This window comes from Odontesthes bonariensis, chromosome 16 (genome assembly GCF_027942865.1).
Source record: "Odontesthes bonariensis isolate fOdoBon6 chromosome 16, fOdoBon6.hap1, whole genome shotgun sequence".
Taxonomy (NCBI): Eukaryota; Metazoa; Chordata; class Actinopteri; order Atheriniformes; family Atherinopsidae; genus Odontesthes; species Odontesthes bonariensis.
Window position 1 is genome coordinate 8122327 of NC_134521.1, and position 27083 is coordinate 8149409.

The 27083-nt window shown below is 40.5% G+C and overlaps 1 protein-coding gene and 1 non-coding gene across 8 annotated transcripts in view; one reads left to right on the top strand and one right to left on the bottom strand.

The window, feature by feature from the left end:
• Nucleotides 1-975: 975 nt before the first annotated feature.
• Nucleotides 976-27083, top strand: part of trim3b (tripartite motif containing 3b) — a 35594-nt gene continuing 9486 nt past the window's right edge. Inside the window, exons 1-11 of one of the 7 annotated variants that reach the window (XM_075487633.1) lie at nucleotides 976-1206; nucleotides 2805-2880; nucleotides 21279-21454; nucleotides 23391-23520; nucleotides 23992-24102; nucleotides 24249-24400; nucleotides 24642-24822; nucleotides 25107-25208; nucleotides 25335-25433; nucleotides 25997-26149; nucleotides 26469-26847. In XM_075487633.1, the coding sequence (XP_075343748.1) occupies nucleotides 21309-21454; nucleotides 23391-23520; nucleotides 23992-24102; nucleotides 24249-24400; nucleotides 24642-24822; nucleotides 25107-25208; nucleotides 25335-25433; nucleotides 25997-26149; nucleotides 26469-26847 (1453 nt within the window). In that variant the 5' untranslated portion in view covers nucleotides 976-1206; nucleotides 2805-2880; nucleotides 21279-21308. Of the gene's footprint in view, nucleotides 1207-2804; nucleotides 2881-5457; nucleotides 5777-15469; nucleotides 15750-21278; nucleotides 21455-23390; nucleotides 23521-23991; nucleotides 24103-24248; nucleotides 24401-24641; nucleotides 24823-25106; nucleotides 25209-25334; nucleotides 25434-25996; nucleotides 26150-26468; nucleotides 26848-27083 lie in introns of those variants that run through there. The other 6 variants (XM_075487634.1, XM_075487635.1, XM_075487632.1 and 3 more) reach the window with 6 other exon arrangements.
• Nucleotides 2210-2281, bottom strand: trnaw-cca (transfer RNA tryptophan (anticodon CCA)). The gene has a single exon. It is a non-coding gene; the product is annotated as a tRNA-Trp (tRNA).

Sequence of the window (27083 nt, forward strand, 5' to 3'; positions counted from 1 at the left end):
ACCCGTGGGAGTCCGACAGGAGCTAATGTCTCCTTAGTTACGCATACTCGGATTCCACTACTTGCCTTTCACCTCATCTATAATTTCTGCTCCTTGACGGTATAGGTAAACAGTTGTACAAGTAGCACGGGGGTGGGTTTTTTTTTTTTTTTTTAAGCTTTTAACACATACATGTAGGACAGCTTTAAAATGCGAAAGCAAGCGTTTTCAAACCTCGGGTATATCCATTTAGATTTGAAAGGTGTAGCTGATGCCGTTATCCTTTCGGAGGACAAGAACATATTGCTGGTGGTGAACTCTCTCCAAAGCTGACATTTTGGAAAAACAAGAACAAAGAGACATTCAGCTGTGTTACTTGGACGACACGGTTTGTTTACAGCCATTTCATTTGAACTCTTGTGGTGTAATAATGCTCTCTTGAACAAATGGATTAATGCAGGCCCCTTTCTGACTGTTCTCCCAGATTCATCCCTCCCACCGGCAAGTCCTCAGTGGGGACGTTTGCAGTTGCTAAGCATTTCAAATTAGTGGGGTGAAATGAATGGAACGAAAAGAGGGTTGTTTTTTTGTTTTTGTTTTTGTTTTTCTGGAAAGATGCAGGCAGTGTTTGTTATTTTAGCTCTAAGCATGTGAGCGGTTCTTCGTGGAATGAAACGGTCAAAATCTCAAAGCATGGCCTTGTTGTCGAGGAGAGTTAACAGAAGCAAAAGCAATACGTCAGCAGCAACTGACCTGTTTGATGTAAAATGAGACCTCCAGAGTACAATTACGCCATTGTGATAGACAAATGAGTGCAGCGGAGGACCATCTCATGCGAGTCACCTCTTTAGGACTGGAGGTGACTTTCTGTCTCAGCCAAGTTTCACTCTTTCTGAGGCTGTGCTAAAGAACTGTCTGTGCTTTCAGTGGTTTAGTGTGTCCCCCGTGAAAGATGAGAATCGGGCATGAATTGAGAGAAGAGAGGAGGTGGGGTGGGAGAAATGTCGACATAGTGAGAGAGGGAGGGAGACTTGCGACTCGTATTGTACTGGGGCATTTAGGCTGAGGGAGGCATGTGAAAGGAAGGGAAGCCAGATGAAAGAAAATACTCCAAAAGAACATGCGGAACAACCGAGGCTAAGGAGAGCAGGACTGAGGAGGAATAACGAGTGAAAAAGTGATCCGTCTGGATGGTTTTATGCAAGGATTTGCAGCTGGAGTGAAAAGGTACATTACTAGTGGAGCATATTTAAAGTATGCATGATAACTGCCAAATACATTTTCATGCTCAAATAGAAATAATAACAAATAGTTACATCGTTCTATCTACTTATCTTGTTGTAAAAACTCCTAAAATGGAATCGCCCTGCTCTTGAGTAAAGCACAACATTGCGGTGTCTGACAGCTGCTTGTTTAGCCTAACTGACCATGGCGGCTATGGGAATTGGGCTGTTCACAAGTGTTGCAATTAGATTTGTGGTTGGAAAGGAAAAGCATAAAGAATCCAGTCATAATCCAGTGTGTTATATTCCCAGAACTGTAACAAAATGTGCCTCTGAGGGGAAATGTGAGACCTTAGGCTTTTCCGGTGCCATGTCTTTTTGAATGAAAACTAAAATAAACTATACAATGAGTTTGTTATACAAGAAATATAAAAGAGGAAAAACAGAAAACAAATGATAGAATATCAGATAGGTTATGTTATTAGATGTGAAAATATAGATAGAACAATGATTTTTGTTTTTAATTAATGGGTGCAAGTTCATTCTTAGCTCTTAGTTCATCCTTATTTTTTAAATGTAGGTTTTTGATGTCATAAACACATTTTATCTATTGAATATTTAAGTATTCCTTTTAAATGAATGAAGTTAAGAAAAAAACAAAAGCGTGTTTTTTTTATTTGTTCATTTTTTATTTATCTTCTCCTCCTTAATTTCCTTATTCTCAGATTTTTTTTAATGACACTAAATGTTGTCCAGTTTCAAGGAAAAGGGAGACTGTTCAGTAAGAAAAAATAAAGTTTTATCTATCAGGACAACATATTGTTATTTATTACAAATAAATATCTGTGTCTTGAAAGAAAAACTTAAATCTGAATACTCGAACATTAAAAGGTCGCACATGAAAGTCTACAATTCCACATTTACATTTTCGCTGTATATTTTTTCAATGCTTCTCTAGGCTTTCCAAAGTAAATTGGTCCATGAGAGCAACAGTAAAAGAAAAGAACTGACCCCGACGTGATTTGAACACGCAACCTTCTGATCTGGAGTCAGACGCGCTACCGTTGCGCCACGAGGTCTTGCCGATCGTGGACCGGGAAATCTGTATATGTATGCGAACAAAAACAAGTAGCGATCTGAGACCGCTTTGCTTATGATCTGTGTAACGACACGTCAATGTTGTTTTTTTTCTATCTCAAGACCAGTGTTGCTCATGGCTGCTACCTGACCGCTTTTACGCATTTCTTGTGAACATTGCTCATTTCTTGATTTTCACATTTAAAAGAAAAAAGAAAACGTTAGGTAGCAGAGTTGTAATTTGATCCACATTGTATAATATTCTTTTCTGAATACGTATTCCTATGGGTTCATCTGATTAAATATGTTTGGAGTGACATTTACCTTCAGTCAGTCACTAGATGGTGCAATTTATCTGAGGTAAATATTCAGCTTCAGATATAGTTTTTTTTCTATGGAGACCACAGAACCCTTTAACTAAATAACTGTGGGTCCTTCGAAAGCTGATGAGTTTTCTAAAATACTGCAAAATATATCAGAATTTGCAGGTATCTACATTTGTTAATGGCACCTGTTTTCTCTTAGGAAAGAAGAGGAGCACTGAAAGAATCTTCCTGACAACCTTCATTCGTACCCGACCTGTTCGTTACAAAATGGATGAGTAAGAGCACACAATAGAGTTCAGTTCCCTCTGTGTCCTTTGCACACCTTTTGCATTCTGTTCTTTGGCTTTGTCCAAAGTATCACCAAGCAGAAAGTGAGCACCCTTCATAACTATCAGTTTATTCCTCAGGTGCGGAGTCATGTTGTCATCACGGTAACATAAAACAGTCATGAGAGTCATCAGTCACTCTAGAATGAGGCTGCTCAGTTTTCCTGATGTAAAGGCCCTGCCTGTTCCAGTTGTAGCCGCTCACACTGACGCATGACGCTCTCTGTCTACACTGATGAGATGGGCCTAAACACCAGGGAGTTCGAGCCGAGCAGGGCACATTGATTAGCAGGGCAAATGTCAGGGTTAGTGGCAGTCAATGTTTGCGTAAGGCAAGAGATTTGAGCTGCCATAACATAACTTCTACAAATTAATGAGATAATTGATGCCCACAAAGGACAAGAGGGCTGTAAGATGATCAAAACTAACATTTTGCAAGCAGCTTCCCCAGGTTGTAATGCTACAAGATGTACTTGACAACTAAGGCTTGGTAGACCACTAAAACTTTCTAACATAGCTGCTGGGAAGATGTTTGGAAGATAAATCAAATCACCCCCGTAAGATTGGAGTGGCGGTGCACTGTTCGACCCTTATTGAAGAATCAGAAACCACGCCTGTGTCCCCGACACAAAACCTTGTTACCTCTGTTGTTGTTTCGAAACTGTAAAAGATGGCGTCCATAAAAATGTTAAAGAAATTCTTTAATTTTAATTGGATGCGTTTTGGTGCTCCTTCCCTTTTCCTCAGTATTTGACAGAGAGATGGCCAAATGGGATTCTGTCAGGTAGCTTTAAGTTGCTTTTTTCACAGCAACATTAACTAAACAAAAAGATGTGTAGGCAAATTAATGTGGACAGATTTTGTTTTTGCACGGCAAAGGGAAGACACAAACTTTAGAAATCAAAATGAATACATTTTTCAGTAATGAGGAAAATGAAGGCTAATTGTCTCCTCCACACACACTTAACTGCTGCGGGAGCCAAAGCTTAAAACGATTCACAGGCCTGTCTCTCACAGGTAATAAAACACGTAAACAAAACTGGGGAAAAATAGCTCCAAAGTCACAAACTATTAGTTAAATTATTTATTTTAGTACTGACACAGTTAAGAAGCAGCAACACATTTAAGCTTTTCACTGCTTGCTGAAAGCATGAGTTCTTGTTGTGCGTGTGTCCTTCACATTTCTGCTGACTATTCACCCAAAGTATATAGCACATTTTTTGCATGTTTATTTTTTTTATAGAGTTTTTTTACATAAAGTGATGGAATGTTTGTTTGGAAGTAAAGTGGTCAGTCTGAGAGCTGGAGGTCTGCTTTGTACAGTAAAATGATCCACCTGGGCTGAGTTAAGGTTAACACACCGTGTGTTTACATTGCTTTTTCTGCCCCAGCAAAGACATGGTCTCCATTTCAGTCCGCATTCAAATGCAGACCATGTACACTCTTCCGGGCTGTAAATGCAATCAGTTTGTTGTGACTGTTTTGTACAAAAAGTGACTATAATAAAGGTGTTTATGTAATGGATCTGTATTGACACATTTAGCACATTATCTAAAAGTGGAATGTATAAATATATTCTTTTTGCAGTAATTCCACACAAAAGGCCTCTTCTTTGCTTTGAAAAATTTGCTCTCTTAGTCAGAGGGTTGTCTACACCTTTTTCCATGACTTTTTTTCTTTTTTTACATGTTCACAAAGACAAGCTTTTGTCAATTGCAGGCTGGGAATGAGAGGCTAGATGGACTGTTTCTGTGAGAGATAGAGATGGAGGGGGGAAGCCATCTGCGTGTTCTGCTACACTGGATGCAGTCTCTATGGCAACATGGTGCTCCCGCAGCAAAATTATGAGAAGATGGTTTGCTCCCCACCCCCATGCGCATGCACAAAGGCATTCCACACACACTTGCTGGAAGAAGGGCAATGATCGCGTCTCACTTGTCCATATACATTTAGATCCTGTAAAAAGCTCTTTACCTCAGTTTTCCTGCAAAATTATTTTCCAATATTTCCGTTTTCTTCCTCAACAGAGTATTTTCTACATAGCTTTAAACATTTGACACAAACCCAAAGAGAAAACCAAAAAAAAATCACTTTATAGTCCTGATAAGAACCTCAGTCTCCATCACTTTGTCTTGGCCCAACCATCTTTCATAAATCCTCTGCCTCTCTTTTCTGTTCTTCTGCATCACTGCATCATCACCCTTTTAAGCTGAGCTCCACATTTGTCACCTCTTCGAGTTGTCAGTTATTAGAGTTCCCTGTAGGATTTGGTGAAATATCTGTCTTGTTCCCCCTATCAGCTCCCCTGCACCGACACTCTGCATGTGAGAGAAATAGATCTTTGGTTTATGACACCGGTTGTTAGTCTCATATGAATCACTTCCTACTTTCTGTTTGATACCTTGGGTGGGTATTACATCACATGCAAAAAAAAAAAAAAAAAAAAAAATAGAGGAGATGGAAAGGAGGGTAAATGCAGGAATTGAAAAAAATCTGTCTCTTTGTTGCCATCTCCCCTTCATTTTGCTCATCTCTTACACTATTGGACAATCTAGCCCCCTCCCATTTTCACACCAGCCATTCGGCTTGTACAAACTCTGCATCTCTTTCCCTCTCTCCTTCTGTCTTTCCCTCCTGTTCGCACACACATGCAGGCGTTAAAGCCAGGTCCCAGTCCCCACCCCTCCACTCACACACACACCCTGCTCCTTTCTGGCTCTCTGCACTCTCTGCGTGAGGTGCTCTTTTTCTTTCTTTGGAAATGTCAGGTTTTGTGGACGGATACCGCTCCCTCTGGAGGAGAGCACACTGAAACATCCTCTCTTTCATCTGTCAGGGACCCGCTGTAAGTAAATCTCTCCCTCTGACACTTTCTCTCCCTACCATGTGCCAACTCTTATTCTTACTAAACACTTAATTTCCTCTTTCTCCTTGATAAAGGGATAAAAGCCTTTCCTTCCCTCATGCTTCCCTTCCACTACATTGCTCTCTTCTTACCTCCCATTGGTTGACGCACACACCCTATGTTGTCTGTATGGAAAAATGATGCTGTGGGCCATTTGCCGACCTGGTGTTTTGCAGAAAAACATGCATATATTTACTGGTTGTGTATGGAAAAGACTCTCTTTGCGAGACTCACCTGATTTTGATTCTAGATTATTCTAAAGTCAAGGTGCAGTTATCCATGCTGGATAGGTGATGTGATGCTGTAAGCTGATCACGGTCCCCACAACACACAAAAATGATCATTTATGACTTGATGCTGCATGTTTTTTTTTACTTAAAATATTTTAAAAGATGGTTTACATTAAGAGTGAAGTATTTGTTTTTTCCCTTATCATGGACAAATTGGATCTTATTCCCAACTATTTGTGTAATAAATTATATTTCTCTCCATCAGAGTCCGGTGACAACCTGTGTTCCTTTTTGATGATTTTATCAGTTTCTGATTAAATGCATTACAGAGATTAAAGGCTTTTCAACAACGCCTTATACACACAAAAACTTTCTTAAATCTTCAGATAGTAGCAATACACAAGCATTAAGTTTAAAACTGGATTAATTTCTCCTAGCTCTTCAGAAGTTTGCCTTTACTGAATGGAAGTGAAATGGAAGTGTCACCCTCTGAGCTCTGCCAAGATACAGTTGATGCTGATGTGAGCAGAACATCACTTTGTCATCAAGCACATGCTATGAATAGAACAAGACGTTTTAGGGAATAAATCAGCAGATGTCTTGACCAGAGCACTCTTATACATGCATGTACAGAAAGGCTGGGAATGTTGAACAAAGACATTTTCATAAAGACTGAAACAGTGTTCCAGGGGAACCTGTGGTTGATGTAGGCGACGTGGAGACAGGAATGTCCAGCTGGCATGGGAGGAATGTCACCGGAACTGCATGGGAGGGATGAGAGTCAGGCGAGCAGAGATGTAAACTTAACCATGAAATATGATGAATGGTTGCCAGTGCTGTAACGACGGGATTTTCTGCTCTGTTTGTGCTGCAGCTATGTTCACCTCTCCGGCTTGTTAATGTTATTTTGTTGATGTTGTCGTTGTCAGACAGCTGATCCTTTGCTCAAATTTCCCCGGTATCTATCAAGAAATGGACCAAAAATATCAAATATATTTGTCTGTGTGGCCTCTTTTTGATATGACATGTTTTCCTGTTTGCAACACTTAAAACAAACGTGTTGTCACTTTGGCTTTTTAGACCTTACAGAGACAGCTTATATCACAAATGATAAGACACCAGCCATGACAGCTTTGTTGATCGTGACAGATGTGTCCTGCATGCATGTGTGTGTGTCCGTAAATGTGTGCTCCTCTCTGTGTCTTCATTGTAGACCTGATCAGCTCTAAAGGTGACCGTGTTGCCATGGGAAACAGTCTTAGCATTCTTTCACCACTCTGCTTTGTCAAACACATGTTTGTGTGCAAGTTGAAATGCGCCCCCTCAGAGTGGGGGATTGCTTTAAACTTGTATTTTGGCACACAATCAAAGAAGTACAGATCAAACTAATTCATTTCTAACTTTGTGAAGTCTGAGGACGAGATATATTTGAGTTAAGCTTAAGGAGCGACCTCAGATGGGAATTACGTGTGTCGGTTCAGGTTAATTGTTTCCACTTTATGTGCTTGAAGCAGTAATGACTAATATAACTTTAAAAACTTTTAAATTAAGTATACATTTCTGTAGATATTTCCAACCTTCTATCTCCAACTTTTCCTACTCAGTGCTAAACTCAGGAAAAACTTTATTGCTTTTCTCAATTTGTTGCCTGAAGACGCTAAAGACAGACTCCACAAGTAAAGTTACAATTGGGACTGTTGTGTATGGCAATTTAAAGGGATTGGTTCACAGTCAGATAGATGTCATTCTTTGTGTCAACTGTCTTTTAGGTCACAGGTTTAAGTATTTGCACATTGTATGTGCTTAGATGTCATTTTTAGAGTTATGTACTTTTTACATTTTTTTCCTCTTTTATATGAAATTATAAAAGACAATAAACAATTGGAAAAAAGGCTCACTAACTCATTTCAACCAGTGGAGGTATTGTCAGCCCCAATGTTATTCTTTGATCACTCCAGCCTTAAGTGTGTAAGCCTGTGAGTGTGTATAAGTGTGGGATTGTATATGTTTAGCCATGCGCATTGCTTTGTATTGTACGTGTTGAATGATGTGTGACTAAATGTTCGTCCTTTGGATGCAGTCGTTCGGGATTTTCAAACATATTCAGCATTAGCCATTTGGAACTGTCAGGGCAGAGTTGTGTCGGAGAGCTTCGTGACTGAAAGAGATGCAGTCATGTCATGTTGGATATATTTAGACAGGCCCCTCAGGGGGGGCTTCAGTAATAGTCCTGGCCATATTGTTCGAGTTCTTGAGTAGTTGATGCAACTGCCGCAACATGGTTGATAGTTTGGTTCTGTCCTCCATTTAGTTGATCATTTTAATGTCCAAGAAAAGGAAACTGCACAGAAGACCGATGTTGCAGTACACTAAATTGAGATAATGACATAACTGTGTGTGCAAAGCCTTGAGCTCAGGTTATCCTTAGCAATATGAAATAAGTTGAATCCTAGGGTCCAAAGAGGAACACGGTCAGTAAACCGTATAGTGATAAATTGCTGCAAATTGAATTGGAAGAATGCATTAGTTTCATCTGCTGACCTGGCAATGTGCCTATATCTACATTGCCTGGCCAAAAAACTGCTTGGCCTTTCATGTTTTCTTGGAACACCTACTAGACAAACTTTTTAACTCCACAGACTTTTTATACACATAAAAAAGCTGTTCAACACACAGGAAAACAAATGTTCTTTAAGGAAAAATGTTTGAACAACAGACAAAATATGTCACCATGTTGCACCAGCAGTCAGGCAGTCGACGGAAAAATAATCTGACGTCCCCTACAACTGATTTTTGCTAGTGTCTTGGATGAGAAATCCCAGTTTCTTGACTCAGTGTGTGCATGTCTGTTTTTAATTCAAGCTGATGCAACGATGTGCAGCAAAAGCCGTGCACACCTGTGTGTCTGTGTGCGTTGATGTGCGCTCGCATGCCTTGGCTTGAGTTAATATGTTGATACAGGCAGTTCCTGTGACACATTCTTGCACAGCTTGGCTCAGATCGGACCAGCCGATAATTTTAGCTACGCTTATGCCAGTCAGACCTGCTGTGTGTGGACAGTGAGGGGAAGGTACAGCATCATCCTTGCCAGGGGACTACATGTAATCGAAGTGTGTGTTGTACCATGTTAGTCAACAGACAGGCCTCCCCATTTTTCTGCCTTGCCATCATAGCAGCAATGACACGATGTAGGGAGATGTTTATATTTAGCATCACAAATAATTGGCCTGTTTTTTTCAAGGCTACAGCCCAGTCCTGTTTGTGTTCAGATGGCATCACACAGGTATTCGGGAAATGATTAAACTGTACAGACTTTCTGAAGCTGTCACGCTGCAACACAATGACAGGATTTTCTGCAATTGTGTCTTCAATGAGTGCCACACTGCCACTGCAGTTCTCGTTGTTCATGTGCAGAGGTAAATTTAAAAAAAAGATGGAAATTGTAAATATGCTGACCTATCCGCATGACGAACAAACAAAATCATTTCTAAATCCCTGAAGTAAATACATTTTCACTATGTTAGGAATCTGTAGGATATGTTCATGATTCAATGGCCAACTGTTTAAATTAGCAGGAAGAGAAAACAATTTGACAATATATTCTCTGGCTCTGTTAGCTCAGATTAAGAAGATTCCTGGTGCGAATCTCAGCTGGGGCCTCTCTGTGTTTAGGTGAATGTTTTCTCAGTGCAAGCCTGAGAAAACATTTCTCTATGGGTATTAAAGACTTGATCCCACAGTCCAAAAACATGCACGTCATCTTAATCGGTGATTCGGAACTGTGTGACCTGTCTGAGGTGTACCTTTCCTTTTGCCGAATGAATGAGCGATTGAATGAATATCATCTTTGACATCCTTCACTGTTGTCACGTGTTGATGTATGTGTCTTCCTGTGATGGAAAGGACATGTGAGCAAAGAGCCAAAGGTTACTGTAAATGCCTTTGTTCTCCGGTTGCATTTGGCTCATACATGAGCTGCACTTTTGACCTTCTCTTTCTGAAATAATTCAGATGGTGACAGACATCCAACGTTCCTACATACCCTAACTAAAGAAGATCTAACACACTTTCACCTCCGTGAAGCACTGTTGTGGTCTGGTTTCATGACGATGGAACTAGCTGCGTTAATATATGTTTAGCTCAGGGCTTCTTTTCCCTCAGTTATTTAAAGAAACAAATTATTTCAGGATCAGCTCTTCTACCCCGTGGCACATGCTCCTCTTTCACTGAAATGATTATCTGTGCTGGGAAAAAGAACGAGGGTCGGAAAGAGAAAAGAAATAGATGGAAAAGTCAGTGTGTTGTGTAATATTCCCCTTGAATGTAACTTACTTAACTTACAAAATATTAATGCGCATACATACCATTGTTCTACATGTTTAGAAACCAGGAGACTCAAATTCTATTCGGACATTCTCTGTGAAATACATGCAAGACTAATGAGTGTTACTGTCAAGAGAGTTTGCTTGATCTTCATTATTCAGTTCAAGTGAGAGCCGAAAGAGATTCCTTTTCCCCAAAGTCGGTCCGATTTAGGAGGTTGTGACAACATGAGAGTGCTCACACAGTGGATCTGCATAATGTATGCAGAGAGGTGAGGGAAGCTGTATCTATGTCCCCATCTGTTTCGCTCGTGTTTCTGTATCTGTTGGTGCAGTTCAACCAGTGTTCTAATTCCTCCCTTGATGTTTCCCTCGTCAAGAATCTCTCGATGAAGTTTTGTTTGCAAAATAGTGACATAGAATAGTTTTAAGACTACAGCAGTCACAGCAGCACGTATTGTTCAAAGGTGTGAAAGTTTCTTGTAGCTTCCTAGAACCTTGTGGCACCTATCTGCTGGTAGTTTCTGCTACCACTTCTTTGCTGCCTGTATGTGGAGCCTCATCACCCAATGGGATCATCCAGTTTGAGTCAAAGATAGCAAAACTGTTTTTTTTAGCTTTGGGGTTGTGACCGGGCAGTTAAATGAAACCAGCTTATGAATACCTTTATGTCTGTTCCTGGTTGAGTTTAGGCAAAAAATGACTCGGTTAGGGTCAGAAAAGATTTGCCCAAAAATATATTATTTGTACAACATGTGTGATGTCGTTCCACAAACTGCACCAACCTTCACACTCTTCTCGTATACTTCTGTTTACACATAGAGACGTTTTTAGAGCTTTTTCTTTCGAACTTTTCTTGATGACACTGCTGACTGTTGAAACAACGTGATTCCAGAATTTTGGTAATTGTTTTTAAGCCTTTGATATAATGAAAAAGCAATTGGTAACAATTAGTCCCTGTTTTTTTTGCAGTAAAACCATCACTAATTTAGGTAATGAGAGCAGCGAAAATTGAAATAAGTCCACGAAGGAACCCATTTGAGCCTTCTTGTTGTTGGTTATAACTTTTGGACATTTTTTCAAAATAATCTAATTTTACAGAATAAATGATTTTTTATTTAGTACTCAGAGTGCTGTGCTTACAATTGGTAAGCCAATACTTTTGAACAGGGCTTAACGGGTTTTGCACAGTAAACACAAAGATGTATTAAGTCAATATAATGGCGAGTATAAAGTATAAATACTTTCTTTGGTTTAAGACTGCGATGACATCAGACTTAACATTTGAGCGGAAAACACTCTGGGTGCAGATGTATTTGAGCGAGCACTTTTAGCCTGTGCTGGTCTGATTGTGTGATATTTGACATTTGTGTGAGGAGGAACTCTCAACACACAACTTACACTCTCCCACACCTGCTTTGCCGAAGGCCAGCTGGGATGTTAAAACAGCTGGCTTACTGCCACCTGATTTGAAAGAAAGCATCAGCATTTTCTTCCTAACCTTCAGTCTAGTGATTTGCATGTACACGAGACATATTTATGCTGAGCAGCCCCAGTCAGGAGACGTTCTTGTGCGTTAAAACTCAAACATCTATGCAGTCTGCACATGCGATTGAATGACTTATGATGGGTTTTCATGTTTGATAAAAGAGCAAGACACAAGTCCAACACTGATACCCCCCCCCCCCCTAAAACCTTATCTTTTGTTATGAACATTATGCAGGTCAAATTGCTATAATTTCCTCAACTTTGCACAGGATCACACAAAGAAAAAAGCATTCAAAACCACAGTAACTATGGAAGTCATGCTTTGAGATGTTTTAACCATCGTAAGTGTACATCAATAAGCAAGCGCACGTGCTAATATATATATATATCAGGAAGATAAGTCATGAAAAACAGGTCCATGTTAATGTTAAGCATGTAGCTCCGTCACAGTTTTTCAGAGTCATTTCTTTGATGGTTATCTAAGGATCCCTGTGCCTTTTCAAACTGCGTGTGCCGTTTAGCGCACGTGCTTGCCAGTGCAGTGAAGGGGATGAGAACTGATAGTGCTATATATAGAAATATATGTATGTGGAGGCTTACGACTGGCCTGTGCAGGAGGATGAAAGTTTGCTGAGCATGCTAATGAGGGTAACAAAGGCTACCTATAAGCTGTGGGCGTGCGCTCCTGTATCTTTTTTTTTTTCGTGGCATTTATGCATTTAAACCTTCAGAGTGAGGAATATGTGTCTTTGTATGGGATTGGTGTAACGTGAGCAGTGACGGGGGAAAGCGGGAGGTGGGGTATTGTATGACTAAGATTGGAGCAGCTGACTGTGTGTGTATGTGTGGAGGATGGTGTTCGGTCCAGAGCTGTCAAACTCTAACACTGTCATGGTAGCCGCAGGATCTGAGGCTCATGCTCCGTTACACAGGAACCATCGTTGTGCATGAATATATCTTTCTTCCCAATCAGCACTTTTCCTATTTTTTTCTTTTCCATTTATCCCACTCTTATTCCCCACATATTTCCAAATGTACTATTGTATACAGCAGGCTGAGGCAGGGGGATACTACAGTGTGCCAAGGGGAGCAGCAGATGAAAAACCAGATGAAGCAAAAAAAAAAAACAAGGCATCAGGTGTGCAGCCGTCAGAGTAAAGGCACATCATCTGCTTGAAGCAAGTACGGCAGCACCCCTAACCCCTGATACTCATCCTTACGAAATGTTTCTTGCCTTTTTTCGTCAGCATGCGTAAGATCTGCAGGGCTCACAATAAAGAATGTAACAGCAGTGGCTTCAGAAAATCAAAAGCACCACCGGAAAGCAGTGATCACTATCATTACCGCCCCTTCTATTCCTCACGCAGAGGCAGGTTTTTCTTTGGTTCTTGACATTACACAAAGCCCAAAGTTAATTAATCTCAAAGAACTGCATATCAAACGTATTAAACTGTCTTTCCGATAGTTTCGATTTTTTAGTTTCATTTCTTTTACATTCTTTCACATCTTTTACAGCATCAAAATAGCACAAAAGCAAAAGTCGGGGCATCTTGGATGGTTAGTACTTACAGTGGTAGCACCCCTCTGGCAAGTATCACTGCTTATCGGCACTTTTTGTAGCAGCCAAGAGTCTCTCAGTTCCTCTTTGAGAGATTTTCACCAACTCTGCTCCTCTTGTTTTTGGTGTGAATTGCATTGTGAGGGCCTTGGTGAAACCTTCAGCCACGCATCTGATGGTGGTCTTTTGTGGATTGTGAAGTGTTTTTGTGGATGCCGTCCTCTTTTCATCATGAGCAGTCAGTGTGACATTTGCTTTCAGATATCGATCATGTTTTACTGAATCCATTCTTCTTATTGTTACTCCAAAATGCATGAGTTTTGTGTTGAGGACACAGCAGAGGTTTTCTTCTGATGACTCCTCCTCATTTTTGGAGGTGTGACTTGAGAGTAGAACTGTGCGCCACCACTTTAAAGTCTATCAGATCCTCAAGACAGTGGATCTTTTGCATTCTACTTGTGGTTGTCTATCTTGCAGCCTTCTGCTGCTCTGTGAACATTGTTTTTTTTAATTGCAACAGTGCCAGACAGCTGTTAAGAGCCACCCAAAGTGATTGTTTTGACACAGTTTGAGGGATCAGAATATGTATAAAGCTTTAAAATTTACATCACTTGACTTTTCCTAATGATGGCTGTGAACATGCCACTGCCCTAAAAGTAAGGTCTGAGACTTAGAAACATTCTCTGGCTCACCAAACTATGACATAATACTTTCCTTGATTTTGTCATTCTTAGATTGTAGTAGAAATAATACTCAGACATATTATGCGAAGAGTTTTTATCTTTAACGCTCGGCTTTTTTTTAAAAATCAACTGAATTGCGTGTTATCTTCTTTTTCACATGTGGGAAAAAGTAATGTCATACTCATAAAATCGGGGGAACTCCGTGTGGTGGCTCATTAGGTTTATCATTTCCTGTTTACACTGCAGTGATGGCAACTGTTTTTTACCAAAGTGCTCGATATGATTTACTGGTTGCCTCAAATACCCTTTCTATGAAAATTTGCTGCGGAGCACAAGAAATGAGAATCATATTTGATTGTTCAATCCAGTGGGAAATTGTTTGTGGGAAAAAAAACATTTGGTTTGGCAGGAACAAAAAAAATCAGATGTTTTATTTCACATAACTTTCAAATTAGTAGGTTTTTCTCTTTGTTTAGCCTACAAGGATTAATAAAAACATTTGAAATAGGGCTTTGACATGGGTGAGACATCAGTATCCCCTACAGTTGATATGTCATTCTCTGGGTGGTCTCTTCATCCTCTTATCCCTGACTTCCTGCTACATCCACCACAGCAATCTGGCCCATGAGTTCAGATTGATGGGATTTTGGAAAGGTGTGTGTGGGCGCCGAGGAAGCAGAGCGGGGGAGGACTGGACTCAATCCGCAGAGATTAAGTGCAGATTGGTGTTTTTTTTTTCAGAAAATCGGCACCTTTTTGCTCCAGATTATACTCTGACCACTTCAGAAGGGTAGGGCTCTTGAGGGATTGAGTGCAAAAATGTATCCTGTGACAAGACATTAATTGAATAATGATAACCCCATTTTTAGTGTTGATGTCTGCATATGAGAGTTTTGCTAGAAAGAGAGGCACACATTCAATTTCTCTTCATTTCTATTTTTTTTGGAAGATGACATCATGAATTATATAACTCTAGTTTTGTTTGGCTTCCCAGCATGTGTTACCAAATGCACCCTGGCTGTTTAAATGATGATGGATTTCTTCATAACCAAAGCTGGAGACCAGATTAAAACAAACTTCTTCTAAAACCCCAGCATGCTTCTGTGTCTAATCATTGTTTTTGGTGTGAACAGTATTTGTAGTGTACATCTACTTATTGTGAATAAGATTATGTGCAACACAGTATGTTCCTGGACCCAAGACTGCTCTCTTAACAGGTTTTGTCTCTAATCTCTACCTCTCACTCCCTCTGGCCAGCGCAAATTGCTGGGCTATGATGCAATGCGTCATTTCTGCTAGTTTAAGTTTCCCAGCCAATCAGAGCGCGGCAGTAGGAGGTTACCCAGTCAGCTCATGCTTGTAAACAGCTCTGACAGTAGGAGGACGCTTCAGTTTTCAGTCCCACCCTCTGTTGTCATCTGCGTTGAGCTTTTTCTGTGTGTCAGTGTGTGTTTTTCACATGTAAAAAAAAAAAAAGAAGAGCGTAAGAAGGAAAAGGAAAAGGGAAAAGTGTTCGGCTGGATCAAGGAGAGACCAGAGTGGGCATTAATGTGTGAGTCAGGGTATGTGCTGGTTCTAACTGAGCAGCCATGAAGTCTTTAAAACTGATGTTCTCCACTCCACTGACAGTAGGTAGTGTTTCTGTCAACTTTTTCCATGTTTGGCTTTGTGTACATATGCTCGTGTGCATGTGTGGGTTTAGAGTATCGGTTCAGCTGTCTGCACAGTGGAGTGGAGTGAGTTTGTGTGTTTGTACAGGCCGTCAGGTGCAACACGGTGAGAAGAAAACAAAGGAATAATATGTTTACTGTATTTACTCGGTCTCTTTGTCCTTTTCCTCTGCCCTTTTGTTGAACTGGGAGGATGGCATTTCATTTCCTGTCTTGCCTACTGAATTTTTTCCCACTCGTGTCCATGTATGCACCAGAAAATACACAATAAAAGCTATGCATAAGTTGTGAGGCATCTATTGTATGGTAAAAAAAAAAAAAGCAGAGGTTTAAATTCTGAATGAGAAAATAAGCTACATTTGTGCTCTGTAAAGCCGACAGTGAATACAAGCATTGTGTGCCTGGGTGTTAGCTTTTTGTCACACACAAACCTTCTGGACACAAGCACTTTGACACACACACACACACACACACACACACACACACACACACACACACACACACACAAAAACTGTTACACACACAAATACTGTAATCCTGAGAGTTTTGAGGAATTACCCAGACTAAGGTCACCAGCAACACTGCTGCTCTCATTACTGTGTATTATGGTAAGAGGAATTAAAACTTTTCATCTTTACGGTATTAGTTGACAACTCCCTGCAACATGGCTTCGTTCATAAATACATATTTTTCTAAGCTTCCTGCAGTCCTGTCCTGGCCTGGCTTCATCCCACCCTGCCGTCTCCGACTGCTGAGCCAAAATTCAAATCAGCGGGCACTTCACTCACTTTAAAGCCTATCAGTTAACTGGTCATGGTTACTTTAGAGAATCAAAACTAAGAATTGTGGCCTACTTAGAAGATCAAGTGAGTGTGAATCAAGTAGGGATGTATCAGAGCACGGTCTGCTGAATAAACATAACAAGAATCTGCTCGCATGCTTGTATGAGAATCATGTTTGTTTTTGGAGCGTCGGTGATCTCTGTTGAGATGCTCCTCTGGGTTCAGTTCTTCTGAAGCTGCTTCTGTGTCCTCTTTGCGATATGATACTCGTTGTCTTGCTGATATCTAAACTTTTACCCCGAGAATCAGAGCACTCTTGAAAAGTCTTTTCAAACAGGATACTTCTTTACATTTCTCCTTCATCTTTCCCTCTATCCTGACTAGCGTCTAAGTACCTGTTGCTAGAAAATATCCCCACAGTACGATGATGGCATCACCACGTTTGACTGTAGGGATGATATTGATGAGGTGAAGCTCAGTGCTTGGTTTCAACCACACACTGTTGGTAATTATTGTCATTTAATCAATTTAATCCGTTTAGAAGTAATTCTCATGGAGATGATGAGGAGGCAATATTTCAGCAGAGACGTGTGCCTTGTATTTAGGAATGGCTCGTGGCTGGCCAGTTGACCATAAAGGCCTAATCGATGTAGTCCTGCGCTCATAATTTCCCTTCTGTAAGGTTCTTCCATCTCCAAGAAGGAACTCTGCATCTCTGTCATAGTGTATACTGGCTTGTTTGTTAAATTCTTTACCACAATTAATCAGTTTTCTTGGGCAGGCAGATTTAAGAAGTCCAGAAGTAGTTCGGAACTTCTTGCATTTTACACAGATGTCAGTTTTTGTGTTTTGCGGCACTTAGAATACTCCAAAAACTCATGTATCATTACGTCTCATTATGTCTCACTGATCCACAAACAGTCCTCTCGACTTCATGGCTCGATTTTCACTCTGACAAACAGCATCAATCGTGAGGCCTTATATAGACAAATCTATTTCTTTCCTCATGAATTCATTCAAGATGTGTCAGTATTCTGTTTTTGATAAATCAGCAAAACACTTTTTCATTGCAGAGGATTGTGTGTGGCTTGGTGGAAATATCAATTGAATCTATCTTTTTGATGGGTCTGAAAGATGAAAAAAAAATAGTGGAAAACACGAGTCTCATAATGCTCAGTGGCATTGGTACTTCTTTTTTCATCGTCATCCCAGTTTTTGATAAAGAATTCCTCCTGATTAATTGCTAAAAAATAAATGGCAATGTACCTCATCAAAAGCATCAACAGTATACAAATGGGCACCAGTTGCAGATGATCCTATTTGAGTTTTTCTGTCATTACCTCCTCGCCTACCTAATATATGTGTCTAAATTTAGTCAGCAACATTACAGATTATGTTTGTATAAGTGTGTGCTAGTACGTAAAAAAAAGTAAGCCACTAACTGTACTGTGGTATAAAGATGTATCTTGTGCATGATCCCTTTCTTATTCTACTACCGAGTCATTCTTCAAGCTTTTTTAATCAAATTTCAGAGGAGACAATTCTATACTTTTTCTTAATGCTGTGAATTGAATCTATCTGACACATGTGAACATGTAGAATTCACTAAAGGGTTTGAAAATGCTCAGTCACGTTTATGCTTCTTTTTCAATTTTTTTTTCTTTTTTTTGTACAGTTTTGAGGAAGAATCCCCCCTGCTTTCTTGTTAAATATGTTCCAGATTTCTTCTGATTCTTTTTTCTTTTAGAGATCTACCTGAGGAAAACGATTAGCTGTATATAAAGGGGCAGTGGCCGCCTCACTTTCCAGCAGCAGAACAGTTTATTGCAACAAGCAAAACAAAGCATTAGATTCAAACAATACATTCTCTATATACCACTAAACACTTCTGTCACACCCCCTGTCTGTCCGCTAACCAGAGTGTGAATGTGACATGCCATTCTCATGGTTGGCGGATTAAGACGTGATCTTTACACTCCCACTATAAAGATTATATGTCATTGGATCCTCTCTGTGAAGACTGGAAAGATACAGCATGGCTTTTAATCACCCTGATTGTATGTTTGTGCTTGTGTATGTGTGTGTGGTTAACAACTGGCAGTAGGACATGAGCAGAGGAGGGACACAGGGGATTGAGAGCTGTATTAGACCCAGCAGTGACAGCTGTGATGACAGGAGGGGAGACTGGTGGGGGATGATGATTGTTAGCGTGTTTGGCTTTGTTTTTATGTACGAATGCTTTTGTCCTTTTCATTGTAAGGCTCATAACTACACTGCATATGTTAAGGCAGGTTAGTTTCAGACACAAACTGCCTTTTTGCTCATCTTTGTGTTGGTGTGAGCAGCTGAGTTCTGAGAATATGTGGATAGATGAATCGCATTGCTGAAGCTAGCTAGCAACACAGAGATAAAAGTGGACATGGACAGTAGTAAGAAAGGTGGCAAATCAAAGGGGCCAAGAGCAGGCAGCCCTGCTTTTTGTTGCTAAGTAGAATATCCAGCACTACAGCTGTATTTTTTATAATGGATTTTTATATATTATATAAAAATATATTGTATATTATATTTTATATAAAGGCTTGTAAAATCTTCCCATTGGACAGTACAATTCACAAACATGGCAGATTTTCTAGCACAAAATCAAACAATCCATTTCCAGAATTCTATGTTGAAAGGCATCATGGTCTCATATCTAAAGACAGCCGTCTGCAAAGTGTTGACATATCTGAACAAGCAAATACTTATCCTCTTTCCAACAGTGTTAAATAATGTATCAAACTGATTGTTGTCTAATTTTAAAAAATGAAGAGATAAAGAAAAAAACAGTCAGGCATGCTCACAGACACTCCTTCAGTCAATTTATAATGACCAATTATACCTAACATATATGTTTATGGACGGTGGGAGGAAGCCCGAGTACCCGGAGAAAACCAATGCATGCACGGGGAGAACATGCAAACTCCACTCAGAAAGCCCCTCGCTGGGATTTTAACCGGGAACCTTCTTGCTGTGAGGCAACCCACTGTGCAGCCCATATTCAAAAGTTAAAAAAAAAAACTTTTTAAAATATGTCATTGCTCCGTAAGAAACGTTATCTATAAGCGGTACACTTTTCAAACAATTGCCAATTTTTCCAGAATGAGAGCTAATTCAGCTCAACAACAAACAATTCAACACAAAAAATGAATCTTTTTTTCTCCAACAGTTCATGACAGGGTCTGCATGTAACTCTTGAAACTTTTCAAGTCAGTGTGCTATGCAGTCAGAAGTAGATTGAAGAATTCTGAAACCCTGTAATGAAAAGTTTAGTCCAGCTGTGAAGCATGGAGGTGGAAGTGTTATGACTACGAGGTGCTTCACTTACTCAGGGACAGCAGCTTTAAATCATGCATTGTATTCAACTACGAGTTCTGCGTACTCTCAAAAGGTACTTGAAGGTAATGCGAGGTCATCTGTCCAAACTAGAGTGTGAGGGAAGGGAAATTTCCAATCATAGATTTTATGTCCGCTGAAATGTTAAAGGAGGATTTCAGAATAACAGTACATGCTCGAACATCTTGCATTTGAGGTCATTTGAGTCAAAACCTTCAGCGATTCAACGGTCCAACGAAAGACTGAAAAGAATTTTTAAAAACCCTGCCAAGAGCTATTTCTGCTAAAGAAGATTAAAGATTGAAAAACTACTTCACCACAATTCCACATTTTCTAAAGTGTGTTCTTTTTCATCTGACCGTACAAGAGAAAAGGCTCCTTCGTCACCAGCGTGACGCTTCACACACTATTCCAATACCTGCAATATGTATGAAAACACTTTCTTTCTTGCAAACAAAAATAACTTTTGTGCTTATATTTATATGACCAAAACTAGTTGTCCACAAGCTTCATTGTCCTGTTCACATTTCATTATACTGCGTTATGTTTAAAAACATGTCTTTTTATCTCAGGGCCAAATAGCGATATTTGTAGTGATTTGTAAACATAGAGAGAGACAAGGACATTACTGTTGTTCCTTGTCTTATGAGTTCGTTGTGTTTTTTATTATATTGGCATAGTTGTTCGGCTCAACATTATGACTACTCTAAAGTTGGGTGCCTTTTTTTTTTTAAGCAGCTCTCACCGAGCTTTTACAGATGTTTCTGTCCTCAAATGTGTGCACTCTCGTATGACTATGGACTACATTTGGGGAGCTGACTGTTTTCACTGAAATTGGAAAGTCCTGTTTTACTCACAGTGCAACTGCAAACTGGAATGTGCAGAAAACTGTGAAGCCCGACTCAGTTTTATCCTCAGTGCAATTGAAGTTTTCAACTATTTCAGCTCCGTACCTGGGAGTTTAATGTAACTTCCACATCAGACGTGTGCATCTTAACCTGCTTTTACCTGTTTAAGTATGATATGATCATTCTAATATGCCTGCCTCTGCTGTGCACATACAGGGACATACATACAGGACCTCAGCAAGCATGTCTCTGCGCTCACTTAGCAGTCGTTTGTCTGGTATTAACCTAGAAATTGCAGTATAACAATGGACACGTTTTTGTACTGATCAAGGAATTAGACAGCTTTGTTAACTCTGGTTCCTGGTACCTCATGTGGGAAGCTTGTTGAGCATTTGCTGCCGTGAAAGGGACACTCGGTAGAAGAGCTGAGTCTAGATGTGAGGTTTTTTATAGACGAGCTCCATATTTCCATCTTTTTGTTTCTTGCAGGTTAACCACTGTCATTGTCCGTGGCTTTAAATGTCCTCTCCAATGGCAAAGCGGGAGGCCGGGAGCACCAGTCCCGTGGTGCGTCAGATAGACAAGCAGTTCCTGGTCTGTAGCATCTGTTTGGATCACTACCGCAGCCCCAAGGTGCTCCCCTGTCTGCACACCTTCTGTGAAAGGTAACTAGCATTTGTTATTGCTCTCTGTTCCACTGGCTAAAGTCCTAAAGCCGAGCCTGACACAAGCCAGTGTCTGTTCACACACTCTGTTACATTGTTCTGGCCTTTCAGGGAAAATACCACTCGTTTTTTTTTTATGAAGATAATAGTTGATGCCTCACATACCATTCCTGTAAAATTCTTGTCAAATTGACGTGTCCCCATATAGAGTCACCTCATCTATGCGAATCCCTAAATACAATTAAACAGCTCAGAGCACTCCTCCTCTGGGACAAATACATTCCTCAGCTGCAGGGACCGTCAACGGCTGCAGTCTAAGAAAAGGCTCATTGTTGGGACAATTACAAAGGCTCAATCTACAGTTCCTCGAGAAAGACGACACCCCCGAGCCAATATTACTGGAGCCTTTTCGTGCCGAGCAGAGCAGAGCAGAGCAGAGCAGAGCAGAGGAGGCTTTTGGAAGGGATGTTGTGGGTCAGAGTGGAAGGATGGAGAATAAAGTAGGGACATGCTGTACAAAAGAAAACTAGGATTATGTTTCAAACTGGTTTACTTCTAAATTTACACAAATGTTTGCAGAATAGTTCTGAATAGCCACACAGTATGAGCTCAGTCCTTTTCCCATGCTGTTTGAGGGGCACTTGACCACCACAGAGCAAGTTTAATCCCTGGTTTAACTGGATGGCAGCTGATCTAAAGTCCTGCTGAGGTGAACAGATTTTTGTCTAGCGTCATTTGTGATGTTGCCCGACAGATGTTTTAATGCAGGGATGTTTTTTGTGGTTTCAGGGGAGTTAAGGGTGTGGTGCAAAGTCCTGCTGGGCCTACGACGTCTGTCGGGCTGCTGTTTTTATTTTATTTTGTTATCTGTCATTAATATTGTATGCAAACGTAAGGCCCAATATGCTTCTGGCTTTGTAAACGTGTGCTCTGCACTGCGATGATGTAACTGTTAATGATGAGAAAAACTGACCATTTCTCATAAAAAATAAACATAAGGTCATTAGTTTTCTGCCGTTTCAGTAACGAAGCCCAGATGATTGGCAAAAATAAAAACCTTTGCTGTTGAGCTGCCATTTCTTCTGAACCTGCAGCCCCGCAGCTGGCTGTAGGTATGTTTGAGAAAGCAACAGTTATTCAGGTTTCAGAGAGGGGTTTTGCCAAAACCTTTGCAACACGAAGCTGTTTGTCAAGCTGGCATTTAATCCTAGAGGCAATAGTAAACTGCTGCTCTCCACGGCATGGTTGAAACAAGATAGCATTGCGCCATTAATCAAACATGGTAGAGTTTACATGCAGCCCAAGCAGGTGCCAGGTCTACTTGTGTTCAATGGAAGCTTATCGTCAAGTCTAATTTGAGGATTCTTACAGTTTTGATAATGAAATCAGAAATGGTCGAGACTTGCGAACATTGATACACCACCTGCTGGATGGCAGCTGGATTGCAGACCAGGAGTTCTGTGTGTTCTGCATGCTGCAGCTGATTATTGACAACCGGGTTTGGTTTTAGCTTTGAGGCATCTCATGTTATTGATCCTCTGTCTTTAGGAACCAGTCAGGATGGCGTGTGTGACTAATTTCAGCCTGAGGCTAAGACAGAATCAGCACAGACATATATGGAAGCATAAACAAAAAAACGCTTTGGCTTTTCCTTTTCTCAAAAGAGTGTTTAACCTTGTGGTGTCTCAGCCCTGCTGAGTATGTCAGCTTTGTGGTTTGAATCAGATTCACACTTTTTTTCCACCAGTGACTGGAGTACTATTTAGGCACTGTCTCTCAATTATGGGGATAAGGTGACTGTTATGTCTCAAGTACCTTCCTCTCCTTCTCTCTGCACCAACTATGACCTTTAAATCACAGAGATTGATCTATAATGATTGCCCTGATGGATTTTATGTTGTGTCCTGTTAAGTATTTGTGGACTTCCTCCCTCCAGTTGTCTCCAGAACTACATTCCTCCAGAGTCTCTGACACTTTCGTGTCCAGTGTGTCGGCAGACGTCCATCCTTCCAGAGAAAGGAGTGTGTGCTCTACAGAACAACTTCTTCATCACTAATCTCATGGAGGTTTGACTCTCTTTTTCCTTTGTAATGATACAAAGTATGCATTTAATACAAAATATTATTACACATTGAAGAAAGACTGCAAACAAAACTGTTATCTTTTCATGTTCTGCTTTTTATGGGAACCACTTTTTGTGAGCGGGAGAGAGGAAATTCTTGCAGATTGATGTCATTGTGAACACTAACTTCTTTGATGGGTTTTTTTTTTTCTAGGGTTTTGTTTTGAATTGAAGATAATAACCTTTTCTTGAAGTATTTTGTATCAAAGCTGACTGTTAGCTTTAGGGCAAAGGGAACGATTATAATGAATTCACAAAGGAGGCCTTTAGAGGCCAGAGTTCCAGTATGGAAATGTTTATGTCCCAAAGAGGATAATAATAAATAATTAATTCCATGCCACAGTGAACATTTGAAAAGAGCTGATCGTTATATTTTTTGAAAAGGGAAATGAGGATGTAATGTTTTGTACATTAGGTCCTCCAACGTGAGCCAGAGTGCTCACGGCCAGAGGCCTGCAGTGTGTTGGAGTCGGTCAGTGCTGCAGCAGCAGGGAAGCCCCTCTGCTGTCCAAACCACGAGGGAAAGGTGAGAAGCCCTTTTTCATTCCACAACATAGTCATCACCTCTTTAAAATATTCTTACCTCTCTTTCTACGGTTATGAATTCAAACTTTCCTTTTTTGTCCGTGATGCTCAGCAAGAAACAATGAGTCAGTTTGTCTCCCTCTGCAGGTGATGGAATATTATTGCGAGTCATGTGAGACCGCCATGTGTTTGGACTGTACAGAGGGTGAACACAGGGAGCATGTGACTGTTCCTCTGCGGGACGTCGTGGAACAGCACAAGGCTGCACTGAAGACGCAGCTGGATGCCATACGCAGCAGGTGGGCTCTTAATGACTTGGTAAAGCTTTGAGAGGATTTTTTTCACAATGGTGTGGATGCTTAAGCATCACAGTGGATCTATGCTGGGCCTCCATATCAGTCATATTCATTGAGTCTAAGCATTTTAATTTGAATCTGGATTTTAGTTGCCTGTTATACTCATATTTTGGTTTGGCTGGATTTTCAGTGTCGGTTCTAGAATTTTGGAAAAACTATCTTTCTTCTTTCTTTCTTCTTGCAGGCTCCCCCAGCTCACGGTAGCCATTGAGCTGATGAGTGAGATCTCTCGGCAGCTGAATGAAAGAAAGTGTGAAGCAGTAGCAGAGATTACCAGTACGTTTGAAGAGTTGGAACGAGTGCTGCATCAGCGCAAGACAGCCCTCATAACAGACCTGGAGAACATCTGCAGCGCTAAGCAGAAGGTCAGTTATGTTTCACACATGCAGTTGGAACATTTGGCGCAGGTGAACCTGAGTGTCAGAAGCACACACATAAGGCCTGGATATGGCCTATCATGACTTCATATTTACACCACTGACTTAAAGAGAGTGTTTGGGTTTTCTTGCCCCATATTTTCCTCTTTTTTTTTAAAATATGCATTTCATCCCTTTTCTTTAACACACTTATGTTTCTCGAGTTAGCTCTCCTGACACTCTTTCTTTCTTGTGTCCCTTTTTTTCCTGCTCTACCACTAACCTGAGCACAGGTCCTACAGGCCCAGCTTTCGTCTCTCCTCCAGGGGAAGGAACACATCCAGAGCAGTTGCAGCTTTACAGAGCAGGCTCTCAGCCATGGTAGTGCGACTGAGGTGAGCTTTCAAGTACTGATTTGTTTGCTACTTGCAGGATAAACAAATTGGCACAACCCATAGACCTATTACCTTTGAAAAAAAAAAAAAAAAATTCCCAATATAATGTGTGTTTTGCAAGTATAGGTGCTGCTAGTTCAGAAACAGATGAGTGAGCGGGTAACAGCTCTCGCCAGACACGACTTCCCAGAGAAACCACATCAGAATGCACACCTGGTTTGTCAGGTATTGACTGCTGTCTGTTCTTATTAAAATATCCATCATGGTTCTCTGACTCACATTCCCTCACCGTGGTACAATTTTAAGCAGCAGCAGGGCATCTATGGAGGCGTTATTTTGTTGTTTTGTTTGACCTTTCGGTGGATGAGAGTTTTTGCTTTGTTTTGATTACTTGTGTAAAAGAACAAACTTATAACACGGGCTTGATGTAGTATTAGCGTGTCTACCTGTTGCAGGCATAGAGCATAGAGTATTTTTCAGGTCTTCATAACAACCTTATCAATTTCGATTCTATTTTGTTTTACACCAAATGAAAAAAAACTAATAAATACATACATACATACATACATGCTATGTATATATATATACAATTTAAAAAGAAAAAAATAATAATTCAAATTTCTTTAAATTCCTAAATATATATATATACATATATAGCTTACATATATATATATGTATATATATATATATATATATGTATGAAACTTTCAACAATAAATCACTTGGAACAAGTTCTGAAAATGAAACTTTAGAAAGCAGTCAGATAATGCAGAGACTATCTGCTCCAGGTGGAAACAGAAGGTCTGCGGCGCTCCATCCAGAACCTGGGCGTTCTCCTCACCACAGCAGCTGTGGCTCACACCTCTGTCGCCACAGGAGAGGGCCTCCGCCATGCCGCCACCGGGCAGCACCACACCATCACTGTGACAACAAAAGACAAAGTACTGTCTTTAGTTTTCTTACTTTCTTTCATGATGCTATCAGATGCTACATGTGAAGCATGGACTAGAGAACTAGCACCTTTGTGTTGTGTTTTGATATTGATTTCTTTATTTTCGATTTTCATTAAAAAATATACATTTGTACTAATATTGGTTGTTCTTTCACAAGTTAGTTGTTCGTGGTGGTTGCTCTTATTTCCTAAGCAGTTAAAATGCATGATTACAATACATTTGAAGAAACTGCTGCAGAAAAGAGGCTGCAATCATGTGCATCTTGTTGGGATGATTTTATTTCTGTTTTATTGACCATCATCTGCAGGATGGGGGGTTGGTGCGGACAGGAAATGCTGTTTTAAAAGCAGAGATGACGTCTGCTGATGGCAGCCGGGCCACGGAGACGGAGATAACGGACAATAAGAATGGAACATATGAGGTGGGCTACACGTTACGGTCTGAGGGAGAATACTCATTTGGCCTGTTGCTGTACGGACAGCCAATACGTGGCAGCCCGTTCCGCCTGCGGGCAGTCAAGCCATCAGACGTGCCGCAGTCTCCAGATGATGTGAAGAGGAGGGTCAAATCCCCCAGCGGGACAGGGGGCCACATACGTCAGAAAGCAGTGCGACGGCCTTCCAGCATGTACAGCACCACGAAGAAAAAGGAGAATCCCATTGAGGATGAGCTCATCTACAGAGTAGGTAAGACAGATGACCACTTAAAATGTTGGTATAGCATGAAACGGACAAAATGCCAAGATGCTTTATCTCTTTCATTTGGAATCAGAAATCGCTTTCCCACACAATTTGTTCCTCAACCATAAAACAAGTTTTTAGATTGACGTGCTTCCCTCCAGGCAGCTGCTGTTGTCTATACATGTGAGTAGATCACAGCGTGAACATCAGCTTGCAGACACAATGATTGATAAAGTGACATT